Source organism: Hippocampus guttulatus, chromosome 7 (genome assembly GCF_054856545.1).
Source record: "Hippocampus guttulatus isolate MCC_2025c chromosome 7, RoL_Hgut_1.0, whole genome shotgun sequence".
Lineage (NCBI taxonomy): Eukaryota > Metazoa > Chordata > Actinopteri > Syngnathiformes > Syngnathidae > Hippocampus > Hippocampus guttulatus.
In genome coordinates, this window is record NC_141267.1 from 4,595,718 (window position 1) to 4,615,376 (window position 19,659).

Consider the following 19,659-nt stretch of genomic DNA (forward strand, 5'->3'; position numbering starts at 1 on the left):
GTTCTCTTTCACCCAATCTCGGGACAGGTTTGCGGTGTGAGAACTTGCTCCGTCTTGCTGGAACCAGAACTTGCTCATGAGCGACGGGTAGATGGTCTGGAGCTCATTCTTGAAGGTTTTGAGGACCTCCACATACCGCTCCTTGGTGACTGTCACTGCTGCGCCAGATTCTTCAATGAAGATTGGTCCAATGATGCCTCTGTTCTCACACACACATGTTTTGAATGTAATCAACTAGTTATGACCAAAGTTTCATTTCATTCGGACAAAACACTAAGAAACGGGGCCTAATTAGAGTTGGGGCCCGTTTTTCTTTTTGGGTCACCCTGTGCATATATACTGTATATATATCTATATACAGTGTATATGTATATATATATATATATATATCCAGCTAGCGGCTGGATAGCTCAGTTGGTAAGGCATCGGTTTGGTGTTGGTTCGAATCCCGCTTGGGGCAACAAATGAGTGCATAACACCATCCAGTGTGGGTCCTTGGGCAAGATCCTTCACGCTCATGCCTACCTCATAAAATGATGAGAGACAATAAAATGAATGACATGCCGGCTCAGACGTCGCCCGGCCAAACAAGGTCTGCGTCAGGTGCTGGGGAACCAGAGCACCTTGATGAAAAATGGGCTACTGGAACAAAGCGGAGATGGGCGAGATGCGATAACATGGCTCTGTTGGAATGCTACTCCTCAAGCAACCCTAGTCAGAGGGGTTACATGCAGAGAATGTGGGCTAAATGGTTACTTCGAAACCCACAGTCACGGTTGACCACGAAACAACTAGTAGCTCAGTGTTCCAACATCCACAAACGGCAACTGCTGTCACAACTTGAGATTGATGAGGTACAACGCAGGTTCCATGGTGAAGGGCCCCAGGCTGCCAGATCAGAGGAGGAGGTCATACCAGAGATTGGGAGGCAAGCCCCAATGAATGCAGATGATGAGATTGGGAGGCCAGCCCCAATGAATGAAATGCTGAGCGAGGCAGCAAATTACCTGAAAGCAAAGATATTGGCGAAAATTAAGGCTGGGCAACCCAGAACCCGATTACAACGGCTATGTGACGTACCACCTGAAAGTCTCATGGAAAGTGTGAATGCAGAACTGAGGGCGATCCCTACCGTAATGATCACGGAAACCAATGAGCTGATATACGCTTCAGCATCAGTGATCCTAGAGATGCTTGGCTATAAGAGCAACCATGGAAGCCATGAGATACGTTACCCACCATGGAAAAGACGGTTGGAGGCTAAGATCAAGGCGGCTCGGAAAGATGTGAGTGTGATGAAAAGGCCAATACCCGAGAGGTACATCCAGATGACCATACCTGAAGCACTCGAAACTGCCAAACAAAGGCTCCAAGCCTTGTCCAGCCGCCTAAAGCGGTACACGAAAGAGAATGAGGCCAGACGAATAAACAGGCTGTTCGCAACACAACCTGCGAAAGTGTACGCTCGGCAGGGTCCTAACAACAGAGCTGACCCACCAAGACTGGAAACTGAAAGGTACTGGAAAGACATATGGGAGAAGGAGGTTGCACATAACCTCCTTCTCCCATGACCCTGAGAGAGGAGCACAGCAACCTCCCTGAACAGAACCCAGTTACCATAACAGTGGCAGACATACAGGAAAGAGTCTCAGACATGAAGAACTGGACCGCACCAGGTCCGGACATGGTCTACACCTACTGGCTAAAGAAACTCACAGCACTCCATGAGCGCCTAGCAGCACAAATGAACCAGTTGCTGAGGGATGGGACTCACCCAGGATGGCTAACCGAAGGGTGAACAATTATGATCATGAAAGAAACTTCAAAGGGTGCAGTCCCATCCAACTATCGGCCAATAACCTGTCTCTCCACAACATGGAAGCTCATGTCAGGCATCATTGCGGCTAAGATATGTGGACACATGGATCAATACATGAGCGAAGCACAGAAGGGCATTGGTAGAGATACCAGAGGAGCCAAACATCAACTCCTGGTTGACAGAACAGTCGCACAAGACTGCAGGTCCTGACATACCAACCTGTGCACAGCCTGTATTGATTACAAGAAAGCCTATGACTCGATGCCACATACATGGATCACTGAATGCTTGGAGTTGTATAAGGTGAACAGGACCCTAAGAGCCTTCCTCAATGAGGATGTGGAAAACCACACTTGAAGCCAATGGTAAGCCACTTACCCAAGTGTCCATCAAATGTGGCATATACCAAGGTGATGCACTCTCCCCACTGCTGTTCTGCATAGGACTGAACCCCCTAAGCCAAGTAATCATCAAGACAGGCTATGGATACCGCCTCAGAAATGGAGCTACGATCAGTCACCTCCTCTACATGGATGACATAAAGCTGTATGCTAAGAGAGAAAGGGACATAGACTCCCTGATCCACACAACCAGGATCTACAGCAGCGACATCGGGATGTCATTCGGGCTTGAGAAATGTCGTCGGATGGTGACTAAGAGAGGAAAGGTAGTCCGCACTGAAGGGGTCTCACTCCCTGAAGGAACAACAGCAGACATTGAGGACAGCGACAAGTACCTCGGTATACCACAAGCCAATGGCAACCTCGAACTGGCAACAAGGAAAGCGGCTACGGCCAAATACCTCCAGCGAGTGAGGCAAGTCCTAAGAAGCCAGCTCTATGGCAAGAATAAGACCCAGGCAATAAACAGCTATGCCCTGCCAGTGATCAGATACCCTGCAGGAATAATAAGGTGGCCAAAGGAAGAGATTCAGACCACGGACGTTAAGACCCGAAAGCTCCTAACCATGCATGGAGTGTTCCATCCCAAATCCAGCACCCTGAGGCTGTACGCAAGCCGAAAGGAAGGAGACCGGGGACTAGTGAGTGTAAGAGCCACTGTCCAGGATGGTCCTGAAGGACGGCACAGAGGCACTCATCCTGGCTGCTCAGGAGCAGGCCCTGAGCACCAGAGCCATTGAGGCCCAGATATACCACACCAGACAAGACCCAAGGTGTAGGTTGTGCAAAGAGGCACCTGAGACGATCCAACACATAACTGCAGGGTGTAAGATGCTGGCAGAGAAAGCCTACATGGAACGTCATAACCAGGTGGCTGGCATAGTCTACCGAAACATCTGTGCGGAGTATGGACTGGAAACCCCAAGGTCAAAATGGGAAACACCTCCGAAGGTGGTGGAGAATGACAGAGCAAAGATCCTGTGGGACTTCCAGATTCAGACTGACAAGATGATAATGGCGAACCAACCAGATATCGTGATCATAGATAAAGAGCAAAGGAAAGCCGTTGTAGTGGATGTAGCGGTCCCAAGTGATGGAAACATCAGAAAGAAGGAACACGAGAAACTCGATAAATACCAAGGGCTCAGAGAGGAGCTGGAGAGAGCCTGGAAGGTAAAGGTGACAGTCATGCCTGTGGTGGTCGGAGCACTCGGGGCAGTGACCCCCAAACTAGATGAGTGGTTGCAACAGATCCCGGGAACAACATCGGACATCTCAGTCCAGAAATGTGCAGTCCTGGGAACAGCAAGGATACTGCGCAGAACCCTCAAGCTTCCTGGCCTCTGTTAGAGAACACGAGCTGAATGAGGGACTGACACCACCCGAGGGGTGAGATGAATTAAAAAAAAAAAAATATATATATATATATATATATCGTAAACATTCCCATCCCCGGAATTCTCTGAAAAGGAATTACCTTCACCCAGAATAAAAACCTATGCATTAACATTTTGACTACCGTATTTTCACGACTATAAGGCGCCATTCAAAGTCTAAAATTTTCTCCAAAATGGACAGGACGCCTTATAATGCGGAGCGTCTAGTGTATGCGCCGAGTTCCGAAGCCTGACTGAGAGCACCTCTGGCCAACACGCTGTTTTTATAGAGAAAAGGCGCAGTGAGTGACGACAGGCATGCGGAAGTCCACCAATGAGTGAAGGGTGGGCGTGTAAGAGGACGCCAAAGGCACGCCCCTAGCAGGTACCAGTCGCCAATAAGTGAAGGGTGAGCGTGAAAGAGGACCCTAAAGGCACGCCCCTAGCAGGTACCAGTCGCGTGAGTACATTGTAAAATGGCGAAATAAAGTACAACCGAACTCAGTTTTGCTTCCATTGCCTTTTTAAAAACGTGTTTTTAGCGTGCGTGCATGCATGCCGTATGTTTCAGCTGGCGTATGTTTTACCATGCCTGGCTGCGCCCAATAATACAGTGCGTTTTGTGTATGTGTCAGTCTCCCTTACTGAGACTGCGCCCAACAACAGGGTGCGCCGTCGTGAAAATACGGTCCATGTTATCAGAACTTGCGTAAGCGGAAATTCCACTCGCCGTACCCCGGATGCAGACGGAAGGCCGCGGCAGCTTAAATACACGCAACGCCCACCCGATGCGACATAAAGACACGACGACACGTTTTCACTTTGCCTTTTTCTATCATCAGATCCGCAACGACGACGTGTAAGTGAGTTTTTATTGGCGTGCGTTTTACTGTAATTGTGAATGATTTTAACTTTATTCACTTACGTCCCCGTCGATTGCGGCACTAGCTTAAAAAGCAGTGCCCACTCAACACGGCGGAAGAAACGTGTTCGCTTCGCCATTTTCATTCATCAGATTCGAAACGACGACGTGTAAGTGACTTTTTATTGGCGTGCGTTTTCCTGTAATTGCTAAAGATTTTAACTTTATTCACTTGCGGCCTGTAGATCATGGCATCGAAACGTAGAAGAACTGTAATGACTGGAGCGGAGCGAGTGAAATACATCCGTTTGAGCGACGCTGGACACAAAGTAAAAAGCATCCAGGAGGCACTTGGAGTCGGAAAGACGCAAATCTACGAAGCTTTAAAAAAACAAGGCATTGATTCAACTCCTGATGACAAGCCACCATCCAGCAAGGAAGCAATGCAAATGGCAACAAAAATCCTTCAGTATGCACAAGAATTACCAGACATCGGTGATCAACGGGACAGTGACTTGCAACTAGCAAGAAAACTGTATGACACACAGGCAAACATTGTCACAAACCAAAGAATGCATCCAACAAAACAATCCAAAATAGACACATTTTTTCCCAAGACAGAAAAAATAAACATTAAAATACTGTACGTATTGTACTGTTGTGATTTTTTTGGATACACCTGTATTGCAGTTTTTGTTATATCAACAGTTTTTGGACAATATATTTTTGCATTTTATTGATTGTGTTGTTACACGTGCATTTTGTCAACATACTTGCAGGTTCATAAAGGACATGTACCATGCTCATTTCCCAAATGAGGAATTTCTATTGTCAGGACAGATTGGACAGCATAAACACGAGTCCGTACGTACGAGAGAATGTTTACTTCTATATATATATATATATATATATATATATATACTGTATATATACACACACACACACACACACACACACACAGTAAATGTATACAGTGGAACTAACAAGTATTGAGCAACTTCACAAGTTCACCCATTAAAAAAGATGAGGTTTGTCATTTTCATCATAGGTACACATGAACCTATTAGATTTCACTAACATTTTCTCTAATTTCTTGAAATTCTTTGGATCATAGCATGATGTGTTTGTTTCTTGAGATGTTGTAGCCAACTTCACTTTGTGTGGCAGATTCTTTTTCTGTGATTTCAACAAATCAACAAATGTGGTGGTAATCAGTTTTGGGTATGGCCTTGTGAACTTGAACTCAGCTTTCCCAAACTCACTACCCACAGTTTGTTCGTGATTTAACATGAGGGGTTGTGGGTGGGCACCTTGTCGTGTGTAAAGTTACCGTGTGTTCCACACTATAAGGCACTCCCGAGTATCAAGTGCACTTTCAATGAATGGCCTATTTTAAAACTGTTTTCAAAAACAGGGCACACTGCATTGTAAGGCGCAGAGAATACAACCTACAATAGTGGCTGCTGTTCCCTTATAAATCCACTAGACGGAGCTACGCTAAATAGAATACAGTACAGTACAGCTTTATTTATATTCAGCTCTGCCTGTGATTCTGTTTTGCGTCCACTAGATCGGGTAGGGGTGGCCAACCAGTTGGAGACGAAGAGCCAATTTTTTTACTGTGTTACTGCAAAGAGCCATATCATACCCTTCCTCGCGCACGTGCGTGCACACACACACACACACACACACAAAAACACACTTTTTGGGTTTTTTTTAAGCGAACAACTTCTCACGAACGACCCGATCGCGCACGTGCAAGCAGTTTTCGACGCTTGTCGTGTGAAAGCCCGGGAGCCGCATTGAACCAGCCAAAGCGCCGCATGCGGCTCGCCAGCCGCGGGTTGGCCACCGCTGTACTAGATGGAGTTACACTAAAGGAATACAATAGTGATCCCTCGCTATTTCGCGGTTCGTTTATCGCGGCTTCGGTGCATCGCGGATTTTTTCATTCATAAAAAAAAAAGAGTTTTTTAAATTTTATTTATTTTTTTGAAGTCCGCAAAAATCAGTGCGAAGTGTTGTTTACTATGCGTGCTCGTGTGTGCGCACTCTGCTCAAGCGCGGAAGGTCCAGGGGGGGGGGCACGCATGGGCCACGCAGGTGAGTGTATGTGTGTTGCTGAGAGAAAGAGAGAGACAGAGAGAGGAGGCTTATAAGAACAAAAGTCTCTGTCATCCTTAATTGTCTTATTGACTCATCATAAACACGTCTGATGCACAAGCTGGATCGCCGGCCTTTGTGTGTGTGTGCGTGTGTGTGGGGGGGGGGGGGAGAGACACTTATAAGAACAAAAGCAGGTCTCTCCATCCTCAATTGTTTGAACAACCTTAATTGACTAATCATAAACATCTGCTGCACTCGGTGGGCTCGCTGTCCTGTGTGTGTGTGTTCTCGCGCGCGCTCTGATCAACTGCAAAGGCCCACGTGGGGCATTTTTTTATATGTAAGTTAATTGGTCGCTACTTCGCCGATTTTCGTTTATCGAGGGTGGTTTTGGTCCCCATTAACTGCGATAAACGAGGTATTACTGTACAATACAATACAACTTGATTTAGATGGAGCCTTCACAACCACTGCAGCTGTCACGATGCGCTTTACAGAGCATTTAAACTACTATGTCCAATAAATCAGACTGTTGATCCATATGTAGCACAGACCTCATGGGCTCACATCCACAAGGGGCTAAGTATCCTAAGCAGTCTTGCTTGTCTCCTTCCTTTGTTTAGTAAGTAGTTAACTATGCTTTTGGTGTTATTTTTGTTTCGTAATGGCTGTGCAGAACTCGCAAAATAGTTGTCTGTCTGAGTATGTGTTGGCGAATGCACATGCCAATTTGTGTCGGGCAGAACCCTTTTGTGTTACAAATGGTTCTTGGTAGTAATCAGCACTAGATAGCATGGGAACACTAACAGGGAAACAACTCAATGGGAAATGTAAAGATACAGTCTCTTTATATTAGGTGCATCAGATTATAGGGTGCACTGTCAGCTGTTCAGAAAATTGAATGCTTTTAGGTGCGCCTTGTAGTGCCAAAAATACAGCACTTTTTCACATAGAGACAGACAGGTTTTGATTTGTTTTAAATCTGACATTTCTCTATTACGATCCGTCCTTCCCCCGGCCCAAAATAAATTTATAATAAAAAAGTCTGTGCATAACACCGTTGGGAAAGAGATTTACTGCAGGTACAGACACATCACCTGAGTTGTCTTAAGAGGGGCACATAAATTGCACGGTGGCCCAGTCAATATCCTTCAGACGGCATTTACTTTGCTCCACATATTCACGTAGCACTTCCGATCCCAATTTTGATGCCGCCCTTTGCGACAACCTCAAGCAAGTATTATGAAAGAAAACATTACATTACATCTTGAAAGATGCCTTCTTGAGTACGACGACGCCGCAGCCGTATTGGATGTGGCAAAGTAAAGCAAGATTTTTCCTTTATTTGCTCCTTGGAGATGTACCATCAAGAAAACAAACCTCACTGGATTCATTCGGAATTAATGCTTTTCATTGCATGGTATTATTCTATCTTAATTTTACTATATTATTTGCTGAAATTATGGCTAAAATTAAAGCCACATACAATATGGTGGATGGGTTAACATATTGCTTTGACTCGAATCAACAATTCTCTGCCATAGAATTGACAAGAAAAAATAATACGGTGTTCCCTCACTTATCGCAGGTAATGGGGACTGGGACCCTGCCGCGTTAAGTGAAAAACCGCAATGGAGCGTTGGCTTCCCCCTAGGAATTTTTGCGTAACTATGTGGGTACCAGCATGTTTAAAATATGTAAACAGTGTTTATACTTTACAAATTTGAGGCAAACACTACAGCAATACACATATTTTAATTATAAAACCTTATACATTAATTAACATTCATCAGTATTGCCTTCTGAGAGAGACAAAGAGACTTGTGTTACTCTCACTTTACGCTCTGACGGTGTAGCCGCTTTTAGCCTTCAGCTAGCTGCTGGCAAGCTATCCCCGCGAAAGGCGATGTGTTTATAATAAGACAATTTATCGGTATTGATGAGGAAGAGAGACGGACAAGCCCAATCACCCCCCCCCCCGCCTCTCTCTCTCTCTCTCTCTCTCTCTCTCTCTCTCCTCGCCATGCGCATAGCAAACACGACAGGATCAGAGAGTCAACCACATGGCGAGACACAAGGCAAGGTGCTGTGCAGGGCTGCGAAGATGCGCAGCCAATCAGCTCATGGGATTATAATAATAATAATACATTTTATTTGTAAGCGCCTTTCACAGCACTCAAGGACACTTTACAACCAAGAGCAAACAATAAAACCACAGATAAAATTATAAATAAAGAGATAGATTTAAGTTGAATATGCAAGTCTGAATAGGTGGGTTTTGAGCTCGGTTTTGAATGTGGGAAGAGAGTCAATATTACGAATATTGGGTGGAAGTGAGTTCCAGAGTTTGGGGGCAGAGCGGCTGAAGGCTCTGCACCCCATTGTGCTGAGACGGGCAGAGGGTACAGAGAGGTGGAGGGAGGATGAAGACCTGAGTGAGCAAGAGGGAATGGAAATCTGAAGAAGATCTGACAGATAGGAGGGGGGCAAGGTTATGGATGGCTTTGAATGTCGAGAGAAGTATTTTGAAATTGATACTAAGTTTGACAGGGAGCCAGTGGAGCTGTCGTAGGATGGCGGTGATGTGATGGAAATAGGGGGTTCTTGTGATGATCCGGGCTGCTGAATTCTGAACAAGTTGAAGTTTATGGAGGAATTTGTGATGGACGCCGAAAAGAAATGAATTGCAATAGTCGATACGGGAGGTGACGAGACTGTGAACAAGGATAGCAGAGGAGTGAGAAGGGACGGAGACGGTTAATATTATGGAGGTGGAAATATGTGGACCGGGTAATGTTATTGATGTAGGAGTGGAAAGATAGTGAGCTGTCGAGGATGACACCCAGGCTCTTAACCTGGAGGGAAGGAGATACAGTGGAATTATCAATTGTGAGGGAAAACTGTCGACTTTGTGTAGGGTGGATTTGGTACAGACGAGGAGGAGTTCTGTTTTATTGCTCTTTAGCTTGAGGAAGTTATGTGTGAACCAATATTTGATTTCTGAGAAACAGTTTGAGAGGGTGGAGGGTGGGAGGGAGGCGTTGGGTTTGCTAGAGAGGTAGAGCTGGGTGTCATCCGCGAAGCAGTGAAAGTGTATACCAAAATTGCGAAAAATATTGCCAAGGGGGAGAAGGTAGATGATGAAAAGGAGGAGACCCAGTACAGAACCCTGGGGTACTTCAGAGGAGATGTGGAGGGATTGTGAAGTGTAGGAATTGAGTTGGATGAACTGAGAGCGGCCAGTGAGATAAGAGTGGAACCAACTTAGGGGGTTGTGGGTGATGCCTATGGTGGAGAGTCGAATTAAAGAGGATGGGGTGAGAAATGGTGTCGAAAGCTGCACTCAGGTCAAGGAGGATGAGGATGGAGATTAAGCCAAAGTCTGCTGCCATGAAAAGATCATTTGTGATTTTTATGAGGGCTGGTTCTGTACTGTGACGGGGATGGAAGCCGGACTGGAATTGTTCATAAAGACTGTTGCAGGTGAGGTGGGAGTGGAGCTGAGAGGCAACAATTTTTTCGATAGATCCATTCGTGTTGTCATTGGTCGACGTCGCACCTTGAACCAGTCATGCGTACAGCCATGTACAAAACCTCTAAGTCAGGGGTGGCCAACCAGTCAGAAACGAAGAGCCAATTTTTTTACCGAGTTACTGCAAAGAGCCACATCATACCCTTCCTCGCGCACGCGCATGCACACACGCACACACACACACACACTTTTTTGAAGCAACCAACTTGTCACGAACGACCCGATCGTGCACGTGCAAGCATACACACACGCACACACACACATGCGCGCTCGCACGCACGCACTCACGTGGGTGTTCACCAGTGCACTCGCGCACATATGCAGGCACAACACAATGAGCAACAGTCGGAACGGGCCGAAAATGAATGAAACCTCAAAATACAAACCTTTTTTCCCCACGCATTTCCTCCTCCTACGCCTTGCGGTCGACTTGGGACCAGTTCGCTGGCTTCCGGTCGATTCTGATCGACGTATTGGGCACCACTGCTTTAAAATCAGAGGTAATTCGTTGACTAGCTTAGCACTTAGCGCCGTTGTTTGCGCATGAGCAGTGATGCGGTCATCTCATTGGTTGCCCTCTATGTCAATCAAGTAACGGGATTGATGATAGGCTGACGGAGTACGTTCTGTGAAGTTGGCGCCTTGTTTGAATGGCATTGCCGCTGCCGAGGCGTTTTCGACGCTTGTCGCGTGAGAGTCCGGGAGCCGCATTGAACCAGCCAAAGAGCCGCATGCGGCTCACAAGCCGCAGGTCGGCCACCCCTGCTCTAAGTCATTCTGCATTTTTTTCTGAACACAGTACTTTGGGAAACAAAATGTGATGCAGTGAAGCCGCGATAAATAAAGTGCAATATAGCGAGGAATCACTGTATTTCTCTTCATTTTAGATTTCCAATGACTTGTGGCTCCCATGGAATCTTGTATTAAACGTTTCAAATGGCTCATTACTTTTACTTTACATTTCTACAATACATAAGAAAACGCGTGAAAACCTGTAACCATTGTAAATAGCACAGCCACCTTATGTATGCATAAGATGCATATATGAAACGTATATTTATATTGCATTTTATACTGTGTACAGTTGTTTTTCTGAAACATTTATTTATTTTGTGCATGCAACACTTTTTTTTTCTTTTCTACCCCCCCAATTTTGCTGCTGTAGACTGCAAATTTCCCCAGTGTGGGACAAATAAAGGTTGTCTATTATCTTATCTTATTAGTTGTCGATTCTAATGTAATAAGTCCCTTCTTACTTGCCGTAGACTCATGCACCATGATGGTCGAAATCTGTAACATGGAAATATAAATGTCGCCTAATTTGCGAAAACTGTGATCAATGCTCCCTCCAATTTTTCATATCTCTGGGCAAACAGGCCACCTCCCTGAGCACACGAGGACCACTGTGAGCAACATCAGAAATGCTCGCTGTGGAGCCACGCACCAGTATCACACCTGGGATCATAGAAATTTTTATGGCTTATGAAAAGAAACAAATTATAACAGCAATTAATGCATTCATTTCAATGGCAAGTAATATATTGTCAATGAGAACTTTAACTTGCTCAGGGTTAGATTTTTTTTTTTTCTGTGGGACAGTTGATTCTTTTCCTCCCAATCGTTTGCGCTCTCCTGCAATAATGTACAAATCCATTTTTCCATCTTGCGTCTTCGTATAATTCCAACAGCATTAAAGATGACTTTTCTGGTGAATCTGTTGCTTGAGGTAGTCCAGCTTCCATTTAGTGCATACTGTATTTTTCCATCATAAAATTTGCTCACAACTTGAACTTCGCTGCATGTTTTGCAGAGCAGACCTTGCTCGCTCGTATTAGAAAATATCTCACCCAGTTTCACGGCTTGTTCTTTTATTTGCACATACTGCGACAACCATTCCAACTTAAAAGAACCGCAGTTCATTTATATTTTGGTTTGGGGAGTCAACTTATCACGTTCACTGCCCGCTCATTTCGCCATGATAAAGGGTTAGCATTAGCGTCACGTATCTCTGCCGCACTGTTGACTTGATTTGACTTTTTATTTGGTCTCCCATAGGAGAAACTTGTCTCGGAGGACATGCACTCCTTGCTGCTATGTTATTGTTATGTAGCGTGTTTGAGGAGAACACATGCCGTCTGTGTCGTGATTGGCTGTATCGCATCATTGCATCGGATCGTATGATTGGCTGGACACATGTCACTCACTGAATTCACAAAGCAAAATGACAGAAAAAAAAAGTTATTTATCGAATTCATTTGCAGTGTGTTCGCTGCACTGGATAGGTTTCTTGTGTGCTAAGAGTGTGCGACCAGTGCGCAGTTGCACGGCTTCGAGGGAACATTGACTGTGATCAATGATCACACAGCTTTATGTTGACATATTTACTTATACTCACACTAGTTTGTGAAAATAGAATGATTGCCTAAGTATGAAGGATTTTACTGTGTTTTCTTTCTGATTTAAGCGCTCAGTACAAAGCTTAGATCACTTCACGAGAGAAACGGGTCCATAAAATACAAAACACATGACATGTCTTGTCACATTAAGTGATAACACAAGGCTAAAATTGACATATTCATCGCGTATGCACCTGCGTACCAAACCTTATTTTAAATAACGCCGTGATTGCCTGTTGCAGATTAGACTGGCCATCAATCAAACAAAATTGACATCACTGTTTCTTTATATTTTTTATGTCTCATTGATAAGCAACTCACCATTAGTATTTCACAACACAAAAAATAGCAATTAGTATAATATAAAATAATAAAAATGCAGTTTACTATTAGAAATCCGTGTCTCAAATGGGGGACATAATCATTTGGTCGGAGCGCACCGAGAGCCATACAACATAGCCAGCTCTTTTGTATTGAATTGTTGACAATTGTTTAAGTGTCAGCTAAGATTGCACTTAGCTTCCAACACTACCACCATCGGTGACCAGACTACTGGTCATGTGTAAACTTTTTTGGATGGATGACGAGTGCTCCTCCTCTTGTCTGCTTCGTTTGAAGTGAAGTCACTCCCTCCCGCATACAAACACAGTGAACACGGACGAGACAAGCGACGCGCCACATTAATTCTGAAGTAGTGTATATATGGATTACACACGTAAAACAGTTTGGGTGTGTTTCTGTCAGTCATGAAATGGGTGTCCATAGGTACTTGACGAGGTTAGGGCCGATTAAAGGGGCGGATGAAAACCCACCTCCGTCCTTGCTTTGTCTGTCCTTTAAAAAAAAAAAAAACTTCTAGTCCTCTGTCGTCGGTCCCTAACATGGGCATCTGTTCCATCTCTGCTTACACGTACATTGACAGTCTTTTAATTGTGCATGATGTTTTTTTCTTAAAATGCACCAAATTGATGGTTAAATATGAAATATTAAAAATGTTGTCCTGGAAGAGGACTGGACTCCCTGACAGGGGTCGTATACTTAACACATTTTTCAAACCTGACCCATTTTCAATCCTGGAATGCACAAGATTTTACCCTTTCAAAGTCTGTTTTTTCTTGGTCTCATTTTTTTGTATCCCCAAAACCTGGCATTTGAACATTGGCGTGTAGACTTTATACCAACTGTATATTTGTAAAAAACAAACAATGCTTGGGAAAAGAATGTTGAAATCTTGTTTGGTATAAGGAGAAATAAATCAAATAAATCCCAGAAGAGGAAAAAAATAAAAACTAGGTTTGAATAATCTGAAATCTGAAAGGTTATTTTCAGGCTATATTGGTCAGCTTTAATGTATACCGTCATTTATTTTTATTTTGTTTGGTGTTATGCTTTTTCAGATTGATGGCTTTGACGTGAAACATGTGGATGAGTATCATCTTACAGGAATCCAGTCAGACATGTATGTGCAATGGGAGCACAGACCTAGCACCACGGATGGGCATGTAGAGAATCAAAACGATGCTAGAGGGGAAGGCAGATCAAAACCAGAGCGCAGTAAACCTGATAAGGCTCAGATTTCACATGGCTTGGTGAGTCTTATTTGATTTGATAGTTGTGTTGTTTACTCATGGAAGTTTTGGATCTTCTTGTTATTTCTGCCAGCTGTCATTTTCCTTTTTTATTTGACCCCTTTTAAAGGCCCGGCTGACTTTTGAATTGTGTGAAGAAGTGTCACTGGGACAGTTATGGTTGGAACTCCTGCGTTTCTACACTCTTGAGTTTGGATTGGAAGAATACATTGTCAGCATCCGTTTAAAAGTGCTTCTATCTCGGGAAATGAAGAACTGGCCTCGTCGCAGGCTTGCTATAGAAGGTAAGTGCTGAGTACTGGAAGTCCGTACATCAGCTTGTTGATCTAAGTTTGTGGGAAAAAAAGCAAAAACGGACTCAAGTCTCTTGTCTCTTTCACCAAGATCCTTTTGCCTTGAAGAGGAACGTTGCACGAAGCTTGAACAGCCAAATGGTGTTTGAGTACATACAGGAGCGGTTCCGCACAGCTTATAAATACTTTGCCTGCCCACAGAAAAAAGGCAGGATGGAGCAGAAAAGCAAGATGGGTGGCAAGCAAGGGTCCAAATTGTCCCGAGTAGAGAAGAAAGGGCATGCATCAATGTGTGCTAACAAGATTGAGACTAATTTATCGAAGTTGACAGATGAGAACATTCAAATGACATTCCAACAATCAAAGGATGATGATGAAATTTTGAGCGACAATAAAGCTAGGTCAGATCTGTCCACAGAGGAGGATGAGAGGCTGCTTGATGGCAGCCTCATGGCTATGGCCCTCAGTGAAGAGAGCAAAGCCTTGAAACACTCTTCCCTTCCCATCAATGGCTTCCTGCACGAAGAATTAAAGGGTGAAGAGGAGGAAAACTGTTTTTCAGAAAAAGAGGGAGTTGCAACATCAGAAGAGCTTCACTATATCTTTGATAAGATGATTTTCACGGGCGGGAAGGTAATAATGACACAGACCTTATTCAACTTTTTGTATGTTTTCCACAATGACTATTTGTAACCAATCGCAAAATAGATGCATTTCTGTGTTGGTTTTTTTCACCCTCTCTTGAAATTTTCCCTTATATTTTCTTCAGCCTCCAAATGTTGTGTGCAGTATTTGCAAACGAGATGGTCACCTGAAAGATGAATGTCCTGATGATTTTAAAAAGATCGAGTTGAAGCTCCTACCTCCAATGAACAACCATTTCCGAGAGATCCTGAATGGACTTTGCAAACTGTGCCACTGTGCGTATTTGGGGGTTTGCATTGAATTTTGTAGTTTTGTCCCATTATGATTACATTTAACTTATTGCATGCTGACCGATCTGCTTCCTTGTGAAGAGAAAACACAAAAGTAAATTGTTCACTTTTTCCCCCCTTTTTAACTATTAATGAATGAAAAGATGAATGTGAGACAAAAGATCACCACTTCAGCTTTTATTTCCAGGCATTTACTTCTACTACATCTGCACCTGGTACACTTTTATTCCATCATAATATACAAGCATGCAGCTTACGGGTGTGTTTTAATTACCCATCTGTGTCTTACTTCAAACCCAGTTCCAATGAAGTTGGTCATTGTGTTCAACATAAATAAAAGAACAAAACAATGTTGAGCCTATATTTCATTAAATGCACTACAAATACAAGATATTTCATGTTAAAACTGATCAACCTCATAAACGATTGTTTTTAACACTGCGATGGGTTGGCAATCAGGTTAGTGTGTATCCAGCCTACTGCCCGAAGCCAACCATTAATAAAGTGTGCGTTTTGAAAAGCCGAGGTTCATCTCTTTGTGAACAAGTGTGTGAAAGAATTGGGGATTACCGACAATATTCCTCAACATACAACTGCAATGAATTTTGGGATTTCATCATATGCGGTCCGTAACATCACCAGAAGATTCGGAGAATGTCAAGAAATCAGTGCATGTAGAAAACCAATATTGAATGCCCATGACCTTCAATCCCTCAATATGTAAAGGATATCACCGCATGGGCTCAGGAACACTTCAGAAAACCAATGTCAGACAGTACAGTACAGTGCTACATCTGGAAGTGTACCTTGAGACTCTTCCAAGCAAAGCAAAAGCCATTTATAACAACACACAGAAACGCCACACGCTGGGCTTCTTCTAAGATTGACTGATGCAAAGTGGAAAAGGTTTCTGTGGTCTGACGAGTCCACATTTCAAATAGTTATTGGAAATTCTAAGTTAAGGATTATTTGCTAAAAAATAAAGTTGATCAGTTTGAACATTAAATATCTTGTTTTTGTAGTGTATTCAATCAAATGTACCGTAGGTTGAACATGATTTGCAAATCATTGTACTGTATTCTGTTTTTGTTTAACACAATGTTCCACCTTAATTGGAAATGGGTTTATATATTAATTATTCAGACTGTCTGGGTGTGTAAAACAATTATGAAGCTGAGATGAGGAGATAGCTATTGCACAACTATTGCCCATAGGCAGTACAATCATGTAAAATGTCCTTAAGACTGACTTACTCAGTAACACCTAAAGGTAGGCAACAGGAACTGTGCTGAAAGTCTGGGAAGGCACCACAAAAGAAGAATGAAAACGTTTAGTGATTCCCTGTCCTTGACCCAGTTAATGCAAGCTTGTTGATAAAGTTTTGTTCCAAAAAAGCTATCCTTGGAGTTGTGAATCAGATCCAGACGTTAGTACTTGAAAATAAAAGCTGAAACATTGATCTCTTCTCTCAAGAGTAATGATTTCTGAAATGTTTTCAGTTAACAGCAAAAAATTGGCATCTCTGCTCCAATGCCTTTGGAGTTGAGTGTATATCACTGTAGTTTGGTGGCGTCTCCCAAAAATGTTCAGGAAAAAAAAAATCAAATTAACTTTGGATCCTAAGAGAGCAACTCATTTTTAAACACTTGAGATTGTTTAAAATGTGTAAAAATAAAAGACATTATAGAGACTGACCAGTAGTATTTATCTGTGAAAAAATTGACCTAATTTGGACATAGGAAGCTACCTGACAGCGATGATATCGACCTGCCATGTCGTAATAACCATTTGCCCACCTAATGATGTAGTCACAGTGATACTTGAACTAGGCCAAAAATTCTGCCTTTACAAATAGAATATACTTTGAGTTACTTGATACACTTATAACAAGTCACTGTGATCGCTCCTTACTCTGTCCAGAGTATACCTGTTATTCACCCCCAATACCCTGCATAGGATCAGTGGTATATAAAATGGATTGACTCGAATTACCATTTTTTATTTTTTTTGCACCAGATTCAACATGTTGCTCGTGTTTACAATACAGTCAGCAATATTATCATACTGGAAATAAATCGTAGTACAATGACACCTGCCCATTGTGAAGCCTCTTCATACTATCATACAAGGGTGATGGATGTTTTCCCTCTGTTGTAGATGAACTGGCACCCACACATGCTGAGCAGCAGAAGAGAGAGCAGATCCTTGCCAGTCTGGAAAGGTTCATAAGGAACGAGTACAATGGTATGAACAATGGTAACATGCTAAGTACATGAAATTTGATCATGCTCTCCAGGCTGGGATGGTCATGCGTGCTCTGTTTAAAATTGTGTTTTCCTTTTCATTGTACTAATTACAAGTCTGAGTCAAAATATTTCAGGCTGAAGCAGTCCATTTTCACAGTCAGGTCCATATGTATTGGGACATGGATAGAGTTCTCATCTTTCTTGCTACAGTGAAACTCCACAACAACGAAATCATGTTTGCAGCAAGACATTTTTCACAACAGGGGGTTTTTCACTGCAGCAAATTTTATCTCAGATGTAAACACACACACACACGTATGTGTGTACTATTTTTTTTATTATTCTAATTTTCATTCCAAACCTGTACGTAGTGCATAAATATGAGCATACACTTATTTGATATTGTTTAACATTAACATACAATTTTTTATATGACCGCATTTTCTGCACTAAAAGGCGCACTGGATTATGAGGCGCACCTTCAATTAATGGCCTATTTGGCAATTTTTTTCATATTGCATGCACTGGACTATAAGGCGCAATCTACAATGCATCCACTATATGGAGCTACAGGTACGTCTTTGTCCGTCTCCGTGCCTTCTGTTCTTCCATGAGATTCGAGAGGTGTTCATGACCACCTCCAAAAAACGTAAATTAACGATTACTTCAATGAAACTACGAACATTGAAAATACAGTAATGCATCAAAACAGAAAATCACAAAATAATTCCTATAGCCCCCCCCCCCCGACAGAATTTATTTTTGCATTTCCTTGAGCGTAGCTGCAACAGAACGATCAGTAAATTGGAGGAGACTGAACTGTCTCAGAAGTGTTTGTTATTCCTTTGTTGTGTACTGTATTCACAAACAATACGGTAATCACTCCACTTTGTCTGTTGGTTTAAAAAAAGTAATTTATACTCTTTTATCAAAAAGGAAGTTTCAATATCTATAATTTGTTTTCAAACTTCTACTTACTACTACTTAAAATGCACCTGAAGCACAACAGTACTGTAATGAATAATATCTACTGCACACAGTACTGTAACACCTTATGAATATGTAATTTCTAAATTTAATGAGACAAAACTAAGAAAAACCCCACCCAAAAATCAGTTACATTTTTTTTGGTTATGTTGTAAAGCAACATTCAAATTTTCTATCAATTCGTGAAATAAGAATTGATAGAGAATAAAAGTACTGATTTGTTAATTTTTAGCAGACTTAAATTGGAATTTAAATCAAATATTTTTTAAATCAAACGAGCTTAATCCTAAAGACACTTCATACTGTACAGTACTGTACTGTATAGCCAATGTACAGTTGTGCACAAAGAGAAAAAAACGGAAAGAAATTGCAAAATTTACGACCAGCGTTCACATTCACTTTTCGGCACTATAGGGCGCACCAAAAAGTCTTCCATTTTCTTAAAAGCTGACCGAGCGCCTTAAAATTCGGTGCCTCTTGTGTATGGTCATTACGCTACTACATCGACTCCAAGATGGCTCCTTCCTGGAGAGATGCTTCCAATGTTATAACTTGCTGTTGATTCAGTGAACTGTGTCGCTGCTTTATTAAATACGTTTTTATTGCGGCTCCGAAAAAAGGACAGCTGTGGTGTTGTTTTTTTAAAACAGTCTCAACAAATGCAGGTAAATCTTTGTCCGTCTCCGTGCCTTCTGTTCTTCAGTTCGACTCGAGAGGTGTTCAAGACCGCCTCCAAAAAACGTAAACTAACGATTACTTCAATGAAACTACGAAAATTGAAAATAATACATAAAAACTGAAAAGCAAGTGAGAATATCACAAAATAAATTCTATGGCCCCCCCCTACAGAATTTATATTGTGATTTCATCATTTGTGAATACACAACAAAGGAATAAATAACTACTACTGACATTTGGTCGTTCAGTAGTTAGAGCTATGACCAAGGAAATGCCATTCTTTTTTTCGGAGGCGGTCATGAACGCTTCTCGAGTTGAACGGAAGAGAAGGCACGGAGACGGACAAAGACTCACCTGTATTTGTTGAAAAAAGGAGAGCTGTGGTTTTATTTTTTATTTTTTTTAACGCAGACTTTATGAATGGTTTTCACAGTCTCAA

General features: G+C 42.6%; 1 protein-coding gene and 1 pseudogene across 6 annotated transcripts in view; both read left to right on the top strand.

The window, feature by feature from the left end:
• tut4 (terminal uridylyl transferase 4) overlaps positions 1-19,659 on the top strand; it is a 101,542-nt gene that overhangs the window by 47,684 nt on the left and 34,199 nt on the right. For all 6 annotated transcript variants that reach the window (XM_086115428.1, XM_086115432.1, XM_086115429.1 and 3 more), the window contains 5 exons: positions 13,890-14,081; positions 14,191-14,365; positions 14,466-15,007; positions 15,144-15,294; positions 17,467-17,553. In XM_086115428.1, the coding sequence (XP_085971554.1) occupies positions 13,890-14,081; positions 14,191-14,365; positions 14,466-15,007; positions 15,144-15,294; positions 17,467-17,553 (1,147 nt within the window). The remainder of the gene's footprint in view (positions 1-13,889; positions 14,082-14,190; positions 14,366-14,465; positions 15,008-15,143; positions 15,295-17,466; positions 17,554-19,659) is intronic.
• On the top strand, positions 327-3,190 carry LOC147202028 (uncharacterized; annotated as a pseudogene).